The sequence below is a fragment of the Haplochromis burtoni genome, unplaced genomic scaffold (assembly GCF_018398535.1).
Source record: "Haplochromis burtoni strain Fernald_Lab_line unplaced genomic scaffold, NCSU_Asbu1 Contig_623, whole genome shotgun sequence".
NCBI classification, from domain to species: Eukaryota; Metazoa; Chordata; class Actinopteri; order Cichliformes; family Cichlidae; genus Haplochromis; species Haplochromis burtoni.
Window position 1 is genome coordinate 97,551 of NW_024582984.1, and position 15,145 is coordinate 112,695.

General features: G+C 42.4%; 1 protein-coding gene across 3 annotated transcripts in view; it reads left to right on the forward strand.

Annotated features, from left to right (window-relative positions):
- The first annotated feature begins 5,794 nt into the window (after positions 1-5,794).
- The window catches only part of gucy1a2 (guanylate cyclase 1, soluble, alpha 2), a 50,190-nt gene continuing 40,839 nt past the window's right edge, over positions 5,795-15,145 (forward strand). Inside the window, exons 1-2 of one of the 3 annotated variants that reach the window (XM_005948884.3) lie at positions 5,795-6,723; positions 6,813-7,146. In XM_005948884.3, coding sequence (XP_005948946.1) covers positions 6,829-7,146 — 318 coding nt within the window. In that variant the 5' untranslated portion in view covers positions 5,795-6,723; positions 6,813-6,828. Of the gene's footprint in view, positions 7,147-15,145 lie in introns of all 3 variants that reach the window. The other 2 variants (XM_014329783.2, XM_042214890.1) reach the window with 2 other exon arrangements.

Consider the following 15,145-nt stretch of genomic DNA (forward strand, 5'->3'; position numbering starts at 1 on the left):
CACAAATTTCCCACATGTTTTTGGGAAACTTGATTTTTTTTCCGGGGAGCTTTGTTTTTGCAAATTGTAGCTGAGCTTGATTGTTTTTGTTTTGTTTTTTTCTTTAGTCCGTCTTGCAACCGTACCTCAAACTCCAAACCTATGGAGAATATTGGAGTTTGTCGTTCCAAGTAGTATACAACCAGCATGGTTGCACTTTCTGGAAATTCCTGCAGCTCCTTCAGTGTTGCTGTAGACCTGTAGAACCTTTGGCAGCCTACTTGACTAGTTTTCATCTTGTCTTTTCATCAGTTTTGTGGGGACAATCAGTTCTTTGCAATGTCACTGTTGCCCCAAAATCTTTGGGCTTTTGCCGGAAAGATGAAGATGAAGATGAATGTAACCTTTCCGCATGACAATGACTGCAAGCATACATCCAAATCAACAAAAGATTGGCTTAATCAGAAGAAAATTAAAGGTTTGGGCATCCCATCCAGAGTCCAAATCTAAATCCTAAACGAGAATGTGTGGGGCAATGTGAAGGGCTGTGCACAAGAGATGCCCTTGCAATGACAAGCGGACAAATACTGCCATGTCAAGGTGTGCCATGCAGACTAATACTGAATGCTGTGATTAAATCAAAATGTGCATTTGTTTTGATGTGTGTGCACAGTTGTGCAACCAGCTTACATTTTTATTTTTGTGTTTTTACTCACAGATTTGTTTGTTTTTTATAGTTGAATTGAAAATGTTATAGGTCACATTAAAGGTGGGCAAAGCTTTGAAATGATTGAACGTGGTCTGATTATTTAACATCACAAAAACCTGGCCCTTTAATTGTACAGTGGATACTAAATTAAAGCCCTTGTCTCTATGCCATACCCACCATTCTCATCTCTTGCCAATGCTGCCCTTCTCTGCCTTTCCAGCCGTGGGATTTAATTTCTTTCCCAGTGGTCTCATGATCCTTTCCAGCTGTCACTTAATTCTAAAAGAGGGTTCCATGTCATCACCACATAGGCAAGTGTACACACATGCTCATATGTCAGAGCATTGCAACCTTTAGACCTAGTCTGTTGTGGATACACGCCTCTCGTGAGCAGTGGGCAGGATTGCCCCAGCATGCAACCTTGGCAGTTTTTCGGTTAGAGCATTGGCTTTCTTATAGGTTTGCTGCTTCATTGACCCCTGTTATTTTCAGGTTTCATCTGAGATACTGTTTGAAGCATCGGCACATCTGGTTTGTGCTGAATTTCAAAGAATCACACAGAGAAAGATTTGATTTTGCAGAGTTTGTGTATATGGTCACAGATTATTAAAGAAAAGCACTAAATTAGGATCCTGTGTCAGAAAACATAACAGAGTGACTGGGTACCTCACTGCAGTTCCTCCTGTTCTTTTTTTCTTACATTTTTAACCTGTGGGTACACAGAACAGGGACTCTTTATTTAATAAGGGACATTATTAAAATACTCCTCAGATGGCACTGGTCGGCACTTTTATTAAGAGAAATCAGGTGTGTTATGAGACCAGGGAGATTGCCCCTTACTTGTAGTATGAGCACTGACAAAATTTCATTTCCCTGAAAAGGCAGTGTTATGTGTTATTATTGTTGTTTTTATGAGCGATCAATAGTCTGTGTGTTGTTTATTATTTTTTCTTTTTCTATGTGCATCTGAGTGACAGTTTTGGCATAAATAGGCTGCACTTACCGCCATGAACGTGATGCAGCTGACAAAAAAACAAAACAAAGCCATCACTCAATACGTGAAATCAAAAGTTGGGTCACATTCCGGTCATTTACGTGGAAATTTGGCTAAATCTATGACATACTCCTTTATGCAATTTCCTACTCTTTAACCCTGGTTGAACTTAAAAAAAAACATCCTCATGACCAGTAAAGCAGGTTGTTTATTTTGTACATGTGTCAGAGAGGCACAGTTTCACGGTTAATAGCGTCAGAGTGGCGTGGAGTGATGTACGGTTATGGCCAATTAGATTGGCTTCTGGCAGATTTATGACCAAATCAGCCATTTGTCTTCTCCCATCTCTGCCTTAGCTGGCCTGACTCCTGGTATTCTGCAAACCCCCGGCACCATCCTGTTGCATCTGCTGTAGCTTTTGGTTCATTTATGCCCCCACCCACTCTGCCTCAGTTTAGACAGGAGGTAGATATTTGACAGAGAGATAAGACAATAACATGAGTGTATGTCTTCTGCGTCACAAAATTGAAACCGACATGCCTGCTTAGCAGCGCTCGCCACAGACACACGCGCAGCAGAACGAAAGGATCTTAAAGGCATGACTCACTGGTCTGTGCCATGGGCCTGAACCTTTCTTATCTTTGTGCATTCCATAACTACACGCATCTCATCTTTTACTGGCTTAAACTAAGTGATGCTGTTTCCTGTGTGGCTTTGTCTATATGTGGGTTTTTGCTCCATTTCACAAGTATGGATTTAAATACTTCTCATTCTGTGTGTGTTGTACTGCACTGGTTAAATTGTGTGACAGTATGGCTGGTATTGTTTTATTTTTTGAGTCTGCTGGTGTGCAGTACTGTGGAATGAACTACTGGAAAGCTGGTTGTGAGTGGGCCGTTGTGGCGGTTTATAGTTCTGCCTCTGTCTGTTCTGCAGATAGATTTCATCAGTCATGCAAAATACAGATGCGCAACTTTCCAGGGATCGTAATTGAGGTCAGGTCAGAAGACACGTGTGGTCTGAGTAGAAAGAGCCATGGTGCAAGTGTTCCCTTTCATCTTTTAAGATCCTGTCACTCAGATTTATGTATTTTCTAACTTTGCCCATATGAAGAGTTAAAACTATTTATTTTCCAGGGTTGGCTGTTGCCTGAAAAATCATCACAAGATGCTTTTTAGTCATTTTCATAAATTCACTTTTCTCCACCCACTCCACCCTGCGTGCCGTCACCCCTCTTTTGCACGTTACGTGGTGTATGCTGTACAGTGCAGCGAGGAATGTCCAGACCTCTACATTGGAGAGACCAAACAGCCACTTCACAAGCGCATGGCACAACATAGAAGAGCCACCTCCACAGGACAAGACTCAGCAGTCCATCTGCATCTTAAGGATAAAGGTCACTCTTTCAAGGATGCCAATGTTCACATTTTGGACAGAGAGGACAGATGGTTTGAAAGAGGAGTGAAAGAAGCCATCTACGTCCACTGTGAGCGACCATCTTTGAACAGAGGCGGTGGTTTACGACACCAACTGTCTGCCATCTATTATCCAGTTTTGAGTTCCCTTCCCAGACGCCTTAATGCCCACTCACATCCTGGGCCATCTGACCTCAGGAAATCACATGATAAGGTGGAGCCAGGTTTCACAATGAGCTCACCCGAAACCCTGGCTGATTGTGACCTAAACCCGCTTTCACACCTTGGCTCATGTGATTAGGTAGAGGATCATCGGGGGTCCTTTGTCCCTCTTTGGAGGGAAATTCCCACTAGGTTTAAATCTGGGACTCTCCACCATTTGACCTTAGAACTGAAGAAGCTTCTCGGATGAGAGGTGAAATGTCTTCAAGCAACTTAAAGAAGTCCAGACGCTTTTCTTTGCAAGCTCCTTTGACTACGATGACCTGGATGACCGAGAACCTTCACAGACGTAATCTGTTTTACTTCTACTGACTTTCATTCCTCTTCTGTCCAGTGCATACTTCCACCTCTCCAGACTCTCTTCCCCCTGCTCCCCACTCTCACCACAGATCACATCATACTCCACGTAGACTCCTGCCTGACCTCATCTGTCAGCCCGTCCATCCACCATTGCGAACACGTACTGTGCATCCATCAATCCTTTTTTAATTCTGTAGGAAAAGCAAGGAGCTGTGCCAAGAACACTCAAGGTTGGACTGCTTCATCCGTTATTTCAATGATGACATTTCTATTGTCTAATGGCATCCGTGTTACATGCGCCTATTGAAGGAGATTACCACAGTATTTCAATAGTTGCCCTTTCTATCTGTTCTGCTTCCATGATAGCACAGCCAGTGATCTGTTGCCCTGTCTGTACTTAGCTTTAGATGGCTGGCAGCCAGCTCGAGGCAGTCTCTGAGCTGGTAGGCTTATCTCCTTTGGAACATCATTTATTCTATTGTAGTGTTGGCTTTATTAAATACCCACATTATGACTGATGGATGGCAGACTGATGCAGACAGATAAGGAAAGAAAAAGAAGCCGTTCGTGTGTGTGTGAGTGTGTGGTTGTCTATGCACAAGAGAAAGTGTGTGGGTGTGAGTTAGAGAGAAGAGAAAAAATAAAATGATATGCAGTGGATTGGGGTCACGCTGCTCCAGAAAGTCAAATGAATTAGCGCGCACCCTCATGAAATTGTGTTAGGGTGTGTGAGCATATACATGCACTATGTCTGTCTGACTCAGTGTCTTTCTGATTGGTCCATTGGGGCCATTAATGAACATGATCTGCTAATAGAGGTCAAGGTCGCGACTGTTGTTAGCGCCAGACTGATCGTCATTCTGTCCTCTGATCAGATACAGCAAGCATGTGCCACCGCCGCGAGCTCCATTATCACCCTTTAGAGCCATGTTCGTCCATGTAAACCCGAGCTGAACATATCTGGCACATTGCCACAGACCTGGCTTATTGACCACGGCTGTTGTTTGATTACAATCAGATGCTGCTCGAGTGCCATTTCCTGTTAGTTAATTGAGGAGCAGACTGTTGTCTGCCAAGATTTCACAATTATGAAACCATGTTAATGACAGTATGGAGACTTCCATCTTTAATTCATTTAATGTAAAAGTATTGCATTCACTGTGTACTAATTACAGCCATTTTTATATTTCACCCCTTTTCCGGTTGCTCAAAAGTAAATGGACAAACTAACATAATTTTAAACAAAATTATTGTCTTTAATACTTTACATGGTGTTCATATTACACACATTCACAGTAGAGTCTACAACACATTTTGAACTACAGATCAATTGAGAATGTATGAATAGCCTATTTGAAATGAATGAATAGTTGATTTGTCTTTAATTACTGTTTCAGAGAGCATGTTTTTTGCTTTTTGTTTTTGGAGAAAACATCTGCTTTCATCCAAGGTAACGTCACTTTTTACTTAAGATCTGAAAACACACAACCACAGTGATTTAAATCTATTTTATTGAAAGTGAAAATGGCAGTGTTGGAATCAAAAATGATCAATACTGATTCTGTATTAATAAACATTTAAAGTTTAATGAAGACTATCCGGTGCATTCAAAGCATTGGTAGTATATCCTTCATGGCGGATGTGCTTCCCACACTCACTGAAATGGAAGCCCAGGTCCCTTTATAATCTTATGAGCTACTTTTGCTAGCTATTTTAGGGAACAGCCCTCACTTGGCGCCTTTTCATTTAACGCTTTTCCCGAGCACTTTATACAACATAACTCCTTCACACAAGCACTGCTTTCAGTGCGTCTATCTAACATCCCATGAAGGCTTGAGCAGTCAGGAAGCGAACCAGCAACCTACTGACTAGTTAACTGCTCTTCAGTTATGTCAGTTTGTCATTGTCCAATTACTTTTGTCCAATGTGTGCGTGCGTGAGTGTGTGTGTCTGTGTGTGTGGGTGTGTGTGTGGGGGGGGTTATGTATGAAAATGGCTCTAATTCCTAATACGAAAGACATAATAATAAATAATAAATAAAAGTAATAATAATTACAAAATAAAACTTGTAATACAAAAATAAATAAACTAAAGTACACAGACTATGACATTGCCCAACTCCGTCTGTCTATCGATTGGCTCTGGTTTGTTTTCCAGCGCAGAGTAGCGCGTTGACGCGTACTTCACAGCGCGTGCTTCGCAGATTAGAAGCACCGCTGGCGCGTGCTGCTACTGCTGGCTCACCTTTCGCGCTCACTCTCGCGCGCGCTTTTACCTTTCTAGCTCACCTCTACCCCGGCCACTTCTTAAAGCAACAAAAAAAGGGCCAAGGAGCTGCCGTGAAGGAGCGGAAATAAAAAGATGGAGGAATGCCCGGACTGCGGTTAGCAGCTGGAGGACCGACAAGAGAACCGCTGTCGCAGAGGACTAAGAGCAGGAGGAGGAGGAGGAGAGAGAGGGAAGCAGACGCATCTCACATCTGCGGTGACTTTGGGGATTTCTGGGCAGCGTGAGGAGAAAAAAAAGGAAGATACGTTACATTTTTTTTTCTGACGCTGTTAAATTCTCCCGCGTGCAAGAGGAATAATTACCATGTGTTTGGATTATCGGTGGACCAGCGCGTTATGCTCTGCAGTTTCGGCAATTAGGGGGACATGTCCTTCAAAATAGTTGCGTCTTTTATTAAAAATAAACACTGTTGCCGGGCGTGATGAATTCTTCCGCTCCTCATTTTTAATCGGAAGCATCCGCTGGAGTGTTTGGCCACCCGGGGGAGCGGCGAGGAGGACGTTTTTTAGGGGGGTAACGGAAGACGGTTTTAAAGAGGTGATACCCTCCCCCTTCATAAATGCTTGAGTGCTGTTAGTGCTCTCGCTCTCAGTCGACCTCACCCCCTCCTCTCTCTCTCTTTCCCCGCGTCTCACACGCAGGCAGACGCGTCTCATATGCATACACAGACACGGGCAGGACTGGACATTATCTCACCCGCACACCGACACAGCATGCGCGCATAATCACACACATACACACAAGCCTTTCCTCTCAACCAGCCAGCCCTCCCTCCCCCCACTATCTGATGACTCCCCGGTGTACAGGTGGACGTGGTACGGAGCCGACTGTAGCATCATCCTCATCCTTAACACCGCCACTGTTATCATCATCACCATCCTCCTCCTCCTCCTCTTCTTCTCAGCAGCACAACCACCACCATGTCCTCGTCGTCGCGCAAGATCTCCTCCGAGTCGTTCAGCAGCTCGGTGGGCTCGGACTGTGGGCTCGAAAGCCCCGGGGGAGACGGAGGGGACGGCGGGTTGGAGCCGGCGGAGGAGATCCGAGGGTGCCCCTTCTCTTCCTTCCCCTCCTCCCACAGAGCGGTGCTCTGGAACGGCCGCAGCCCCGCCGAGAGGACCGTGTGCCCGGCGGGTGAGGAGCAAGCACCCGGCGGACCCCACAAGAGGGTCACCAGGAGGAGAAGGGTGAACCTCGACTCGCTGGGGGAGAGCCTGAGGCGGCTGACCTCACCCACGGTAGGATTTCAAACAAGTGTGAAAAAACTTCACCGTGACCTCATCAATTGTCTTTAACATGTTTCTAAAGAAAGTTGCGGTGATTCAGGTGCATTTTGCCTCCTGCAGTCAGAATATTGGTCACATCAGGGACTTAAAGTGTGTGTGAATTTGTGTAAACGATAAAGTATTCTTCTAAATCATTAAAAAACGCCTTGTTTGTCATACAATTAGGTCAATTACTGACCAAATCAGGTCTCCTGAAGATGAAACCTGTAATTTAAAAACCAGCAGGGTCAAATATCCTGATGCATTTATTTCACTGCTCAGAGATGTCTCCAAAGTTCAGAAGGAACAAAAACAACCCAACAACAACATTCAAGCCTCTCCACATTAGTGTGTTACTCCCAAAAACCCAGACAATGTCTTTTCTTACATCATGATAGGATGTGTGCTGTGCTGTCTACGAAAAAAGCCTCTTTTCATCCTTCACCTCTGATAGCCTGAATCATCTGGCTGATTATATAATAAATATGTTGTTGTGAGTTAGAGAGAGACAGAGAGAGCGATGCCCATGGCTCGTCTGTGTGTATGCGAGGATGCTGGGAGTGTGGCGAATGAGCCTGCTGCTGTGTCTGCGTGTCTCAGTTGTGTGACAGGCTGTAATACAATAAAACCGCTATTAGAACTGAGTGCGATTGTGATGGATGGCGTGTTATTAGGGAATCTGCTATTGCACTGTCCCTCGCGATGGTACATCGGTTTGGGATTTGATTGCATCTGTTGTTCTGTAGTTACTCAACAATAGAAAATAAGTAAACAGATGGACAGACAGATGTGGGCAAAACAAAAGTACCAGTTGGGGACAGGACATCAGCTTTTAAATAAATTATACCACAATCTCCAATACTTATTATATTAAGGTATTTGCATATTATCAGTGTCACCATAATGTTGCTTTTTGGTGCCTTAAAACTGGGTTTAAGCACTCGCCTATTCCAAACTTCTTTCTGGACAGAGAAGATATTTCCTAGAGATATTTGTAAGCACCAGAAAAATGTGCATGCTACGAATAAACTGGGGAATAAAACAACAAATCGAGGAATAGGATGACTGTTGTGAATGTCTCTTTGTACCTGATTTGCTCAAGTATAAAAGAAGCTTATTTAGCCACAGTGCTTCAGTAAAAACATCTGTTAGTTTAGGTGCATAAAAATAATTAAAAAATACTATAGTGCGTTTATTGCAAGTAGTCTGTCGTTACATCCTGATGCCTGTTTAGGATATTGAACTGTAAATGTTGTCATGAAGGAGTTCAGTAGACATTGCCCAACTCTAGAAACGACAAAATCAGCGCAAGAGTAGTCTTCTTGCTGTGTTGTGAGTGAAATATGTATCTATCCTGAGTATTTGGTCATTGGTTTGTGACTTTGCAATTTCATGCTGAAAATCTAAAAGATTATGAACCTGAGTAGTTTGTGATAGTTTGGCCATGGTTTAACATGAGTGGGAAGTAAATCAGATACAAGCTGAAGACTTTGAGCCACAAAGTGTGCTGCTGAGACTTGAGACAGGCCGGAGACATGTCCAGGGTCTACTTTGCCTCTCACCCTATGACAGCTGGGATCGGCTCCAGCACCCCCATGACTGTGACTTGAATAAACCAAAGAAGATGGATGGATAAATGGAGTGCCACATTGACTCCATAGACTGTGTGTAAAATATGGAATTAACTTCCAGGTCCTGATATGCTCTAATGCAAAATTGTGTTAAACTTGTGTTGTTGTTTTTTTGCTAATAACCAGCAAACCGTGACTCGTCTGTTTTGCAAAAACAAACGTGTCCAAGACTAAAGACGACTCCTCGTGTTGTAATTTAGCACCTCAGTAAACACTTCCTTAACGAGTTTATAGCTTCACTTACTTAAGTCTTAGTGAATACTGCGTGATGTTCATTCTACATTACTTATGTTTACAGCACTTTTTAAAACACACAATTATAAAGTGCTGCAATGTTTGGATAAAACCACACATTAAAGATAAGTTTTCAGTTCCCAGCATACAGTCAAACATAAGGTCATACTTCTAGTCCCACATGCATACTTCCATGCACGTATTAGAATCAAACCAAAGCCAAATATAAAAATTAAGGAAAAGGCAATTTATAAAAATGAATTTTCAGCAGTTTTCAGCATTCAGGGCTGCGGATGGCTGATCCAAAATTTTAGGTGTTGCAACCTAAAAAGTGCGATCGCCTCTGGTTTTAAAATGGAGTGTGTAACAGTTAAGAGGTCCCGATTGAATGATCAGGGAAGCCGGGCTCAGTAGGTCTGCTATATAGCAGCAGGAGCATGGCCATGTAGGACTTTAATAGTTATTGATAAAGTTTTAACACAGATTCTGAGCTTTAATGGAACCCAGTGAAGAGAAGCATAAAGAGAAGTGAAAAGCAGACCAGCTGAAGGCGGATCTTAGATGTAAGAATCTGTACTGGATAAGCTTTGAGATGTGAGTCAAAATCAAAATTTGATATTGCTTACAACTGACCAGCTTAAAGTAGCAGTCAGGGCTGAGCCCGAGATTGAACTGGAGGCTGTTGAGGTTGTTGGGCTTAACAGTAAAATACAGAATAGCAATGATGCGTGTATTCTGTATGTTTACCCCTGGGTATACAGAATACATGCATCATGGTGTGGCTGTCTATCGATTATTGTGTCTCCCAATGATGATCATGGGAGTTGTGATGGTGATGAGGTCAACTCAAATCATCAAAATGTAAGTCCACAAATGTCAGTGGCGTTGTCCATTGTTTATATACAGCCTATGCTTGATTCCCTTTGGTACCGGCACTAGGTTCAGTGTTTTTATTTTAAAAAAATACCTTAAACTTCACAGTCCTTGTTCCTTTTATCCCTGAGTAGATTTTAGGGATCAAAGACATGGATGTAATGGGGATTTTTTTTCTTGACAGTCAAAATGGCCTGAAATGGTGAAAATGAAGGCAGCAGCACTGTATAGTCTTGTCTTGTTTGTGGTCTGTTGGGGGACTAATGAAGAATAAAGCTTTGTCAGATGTTACCGCTGGGATGCTTCGTCATCGCAGCGGTAACATCTTGTTCCACTTGGACAGAGATAAGTATAATAGCTGAATAGATGACCATTAGGTATACAATACATAACAGTCTTTGCTTCTAATCTGCTCTCATATGGTTACAAGATCTGTGTGTACTCCACGGAGCAAGAGCACTCCTGTGTTTTCATCAGGGTACGGTTGGTTGCGGGAATAGGTTTCTCCAAATTGCAAACACTCAGCTCTCGTGCTCCCATTCCTGCGAGAAATAGATGTTGTGGTGAAATCGATGCAGAAGAGCAGCGATTGTCTGCTTTTCTTTTCTTTTTTTTTCAATGGCCAGGCATAACCTCGCAAAATAACAATATTCAATAGCATAGCTGAAAAAAACTGAAGTTGGTGTATATTGGAGAGGACCAGTGAGAGCCAGCTTCAACTCTCAGCTGCAGCTCTTACTGGCCCTGATCTTTAATAGATCTATGAAAAAATAGGGAAGAGGGAACACTTAAAGACTGATTAGTATAACACTCAATGATGGTAATATCCAGCATTTACTGTACATGTGGATGACTCTGTGGAACTGTGTGTGTCTACATGCATGTATGTGGTTTTTTTTTTTGCAATAATATGCAACAGTTTGGCATCCTTACGGGTCATTATGATGTGCTTTGATCACAGAAAAAGGGAAAATGTCCAAGGTCTGATGGGCATTTGTGTGTTAGAGCAGCTCTGCCAAAAAGCCGTGGCGTAAACGTCTCCTTATCATGTTTCTTTACTATGGAAATGTAGGGAGGGATAGAAACAGGAATGGGGAGGGATTAAAATGGAGCCGTAAGTAGCGACATACATATGCAAATTAACTCACTGACTGATCAAACAACACGTTGTTTATTATCTTTTTTGTTCTCCCTCTCACACAAACTCTGCTCAAGCACACAATGGGTGCGTGCAGAAGCAGTGTCGACTACTGATTGCACTGGACCGTGACCGACGGAACAGAGCGTGCTCTCTGTGGTTGTCTTCACACTGACCTAGAAGAAATAACACACACAGATACATCCGTGCTCACCCACAATTACATGTGGTCAAATGCTCTGCCTGTTTCTTGTGCGCTTAGTTTTGTGTACACACATGAAGGGTGGCCATTAGCTTTGTGACCTGTAATGCTGATCAGCCCTGAGTGTTGGTCACAGATATGAAAAAAGTGAAACTCTAGAGTACGTTCTAGAGTGTAAATCCTTAAAGAGTAGATCAGTGTTGCTGGAAGCTACACTGCTTACAAATATCGATTACCTGTTACATAATTAATTAATTATATGATTACCTTCCTGCTGCTGTCTGTCATCTTCTCCCCTGTGGATTTCTTCACAATGAGTTTGTCACCTTCTGGTGACTTTACCCACATTTATATTGTATGAGGAGTCATGAAGTACTGACTCTGCTAATTCAAATTGGTGGAGGAATCTTCATGTTTTAATAAATAAACTTACTGGCCACTTTATTAGACACACTGCTTTAAGCTGTTAAGCCTCCAGCAGTTTTCTGATCTCCGCAATCTCCTCCCTTTTGCTCCCATCTTTGGGTGTGTGGGTGCTTAAGAGGTTAACTGCTCATTTGTGCAGACATCTAAGCCAATCGTGTGGCGGTAAATCAGCGCATTTAGGCATGTAGACACGGTCAAGACGACCTGCTGAAGTTCAATCTGAGCATTAGAATAGGGATGAAAGATGAAGGGTCAGAATTTGGTGCAAACAAGATAAAAGTATGAATCCATCTTGTCTTGCATCTGGTGGTGGTGTAATTTTAATTGTGTATATGCTGCTGTTATTGTGTATATGCTGCTGTTATTGTGTATATGCTGCTGTTATTGTGTATATATTTATTTATATTTCTTCATACATTCTTATATAGTTCTATATTGTGTATTTTGTTGTACAGTTATTTTATTTTCAACTTTAATTTATATATTTTATCTTATTCTCCCAGTTAAATTTACCCTTCATTCTAATTTGTAGTTGTACTTATTTCATTTTAACTTTAATTTATATTTTTTCCTCTTATCTATTGCACAGGTGGCACGGTGGTTAGCACTGTTGCCGCACAGCAAGAAGGTCCTGAGTTCAATTCCACCATCAGGCCGGGGTCTTTCTGTGTGGAGTTTGCATGTTCTCCCCGTGTTTGCGTGGGTTCTCTCCGGGTACTCCGGCTTCCTCCCACCGTCCAAAGACATGCAGCTTGTGGGGATAGGTTAATTGGATAATCCAAATTGCCACTAGGTGTGAATGTGAGTGTGAATGGTTGTCTGTCTCTGTGTGTTAGCCCTGCGACAGACTGGCGACCTGTCCAGGGTGTACCCTGCCTCTCGCCCTATGACAGCTGGGATAGGCTCCAGCGCCCCCCGCGACCCTGAAAAGGATAAGCGGAAGCGAATGGATGGATAGTTAAATTTACCCTTTTTAATTTTTCATATTTATTTCCTATCTTATTCATAGCCTTTTCCTTTTTTGTTTTCTTTAGGTCACGAGCAGTTGTCCAAGCATTTCACTACATATCGTACTGTGTATGACTGTGTACGTGACAAATAAAATTTGAATTTGAATTTGAATTTGAATTTGATTTTCGGTTTCTTGCCACAGTACCAGCTGAGCATCATGTCACAATGCACTTAATCTCATACTGGTTTCTTGAACACTACAGTGACTTCAGTGTACTTAAATGAGCTCCACAGCCATCAGATCTCAATCCAACAGAGCACTTTTGGGGTGTGGTGGAACCTCATGGATATGCAACCTGCAATACCTGTATGATGCTGTCATGTCAATATTAGCACAATTTCCTATTCCACACAGTCTATCACAATCCAAACAATCAATAATCACATCAGATGCAGCTGTTATTTCATTAAAACTGTTGTTTTTTTGTACTGTTAAATTACATTTTTTAGAAGATGAACATTTCCTCCTTAGCTCTAGCAGCTAAGGCAGACAGGTTTAGCAGACGTGTTAGCTGACAGCACCACCTACAAGCAGAGCGTGGTTCCTCAACCCAAATGACCATGCATAGCACAGGAGTGGGAGCTGTTCTAAAGGGGATATCACACAGACACACACACAAAGGTACCAAGTATACAAAAAAGCACAAGTCATGAACTCTGTTTGTTCAGATACATTTTTTTTACTGAAACTGGATCTGAGTAGCTGCAATTGTGACATATAACAGTATTTTAACAGCTAATGGGTCTGTGAGTAATCAAGGCTGAAGGTTGTTACTGACTTATTAAAGGCCTTACACTGGATGCTTTCCTTTGGATTGACTTTTATTCCTGCATAGCTGTCCCCAAGTGACCAGAGTTTACCTCACCTCTGCAAGCTGAGATTTTGTTTCCCTTAAATATACAAGAAAAATCTCCACGAGCCGTCTTAGAGAAGAGTGTTGTGGTTAAATGCAGGCTGGAGGAGGCCTGCAGACGAGTTGACACACACACACACACAACTCCCAAATGTCAACCATGCATTGTGCAGACCTCCGTGTTGGGAAAATTGGCTGCTTTATTCGACTCATGTCCAGAGGCTGGTTTGAAATGTGAAAGTGTAGAAGAAAACAGGACAGTTCAAAACAAACAGATGCGCAACCGTATCCGAACAAACCTCTGTGCAAAGCGTAGGTCGACCTTTGTAGTGACAATTTTCAAACCTGTTTTGTTTTTGCTTTCCATCCGTTTGTCAGACACGGTTTTCTAAAGTGATTTACAATGAGTGTGTTCAACCTTTGTAGAGGAAGCAGCTAGATGTCATCAAATATTCACTCCACTGTCGTGTCTGAGACACTGGCTGCATTACGCTTATCGCGCTTTATAGTCACATTAACTGCTGAACTGTTCTCAGAGAGAGCCTTAAAATCCAGATAAAATGCAACGATTGGTATTCATTTTATATAGTATGCAATTTAACATGTTCATTATCACCCATTCAGTATCGTTCTGTTGCTCCCAGCTGAGAGTTTAAATAACCCACAGCAACAAGTTGGGCATCTTGATTTGGTAACTCGACGCTTACCAAATCTTACCATCTCAGCACCTTTGTGTAACTGAATGAGATTAATGTGTGTACAGTAAACAGGCCAGGGATGCAACAATGTAGACTAATGATCATGAGTGTGTACAGTAGGTTTGCACATTTAGGGCTGATACCAGTGTGTGCCTGTGTGTTTGGCCAGGTTTACAGTAAGTATTATTATAATGTAATGTGGCCAGTGAACAGCTTCATGAAAGATGCATTTAAAGGAGTCAGGCTGTCATGAGAAAACACTCGTTCTGTTCTGTACGTACATTTAATTCAGTTCAACTTTATTTGTATAGCTCCAAATAAAAAGAGCTGTTGGTCCAAGGCTCTTTATGTTGTGAGGTAAATCCCAACCATTTGAGCAAGAAATTGGTGACAGTGGGAAGGAAAAACTCCCTTTTAACAGGAAGACCCTCCAACAGAATCTGGCTGAGGGAGGGGCAGCTGTCTGCCGTGACCAGTTGGCGATGACGAGAGGAAGACATGAGAAAAAACACACATACATACACAACTATGCTGTTTAAAGAAGCTTTGTATGAATACACAGTGAAAGTATGTTGTTTTTCTTCACTATTGGTTTTTGAAAAGTACAGCCCATTGGGTGTGTTTATATCTGGGAGTTGTGCTCATGCTGTTTGGCTGATCTGTGGCCAGCTGGTGCTAAAAAGTGACAAAACGTGTTTGTGTCATCAGGTGTTTTTTAAGCAGCTAACATGCAGGTTAGCTACAATATGACGTCTAACTGCGTTCACCTTTTAAAACGTCTGATGACGCACACACAGCCTGGTTCCCTGACTACTTCTCATCATTTCTCATGTTTTTTGTGCTGCATGTTCCCAACTCACTAGCCTTTATGTTTGTCATTCCCTCTCTGTCTGCAAGACACACAC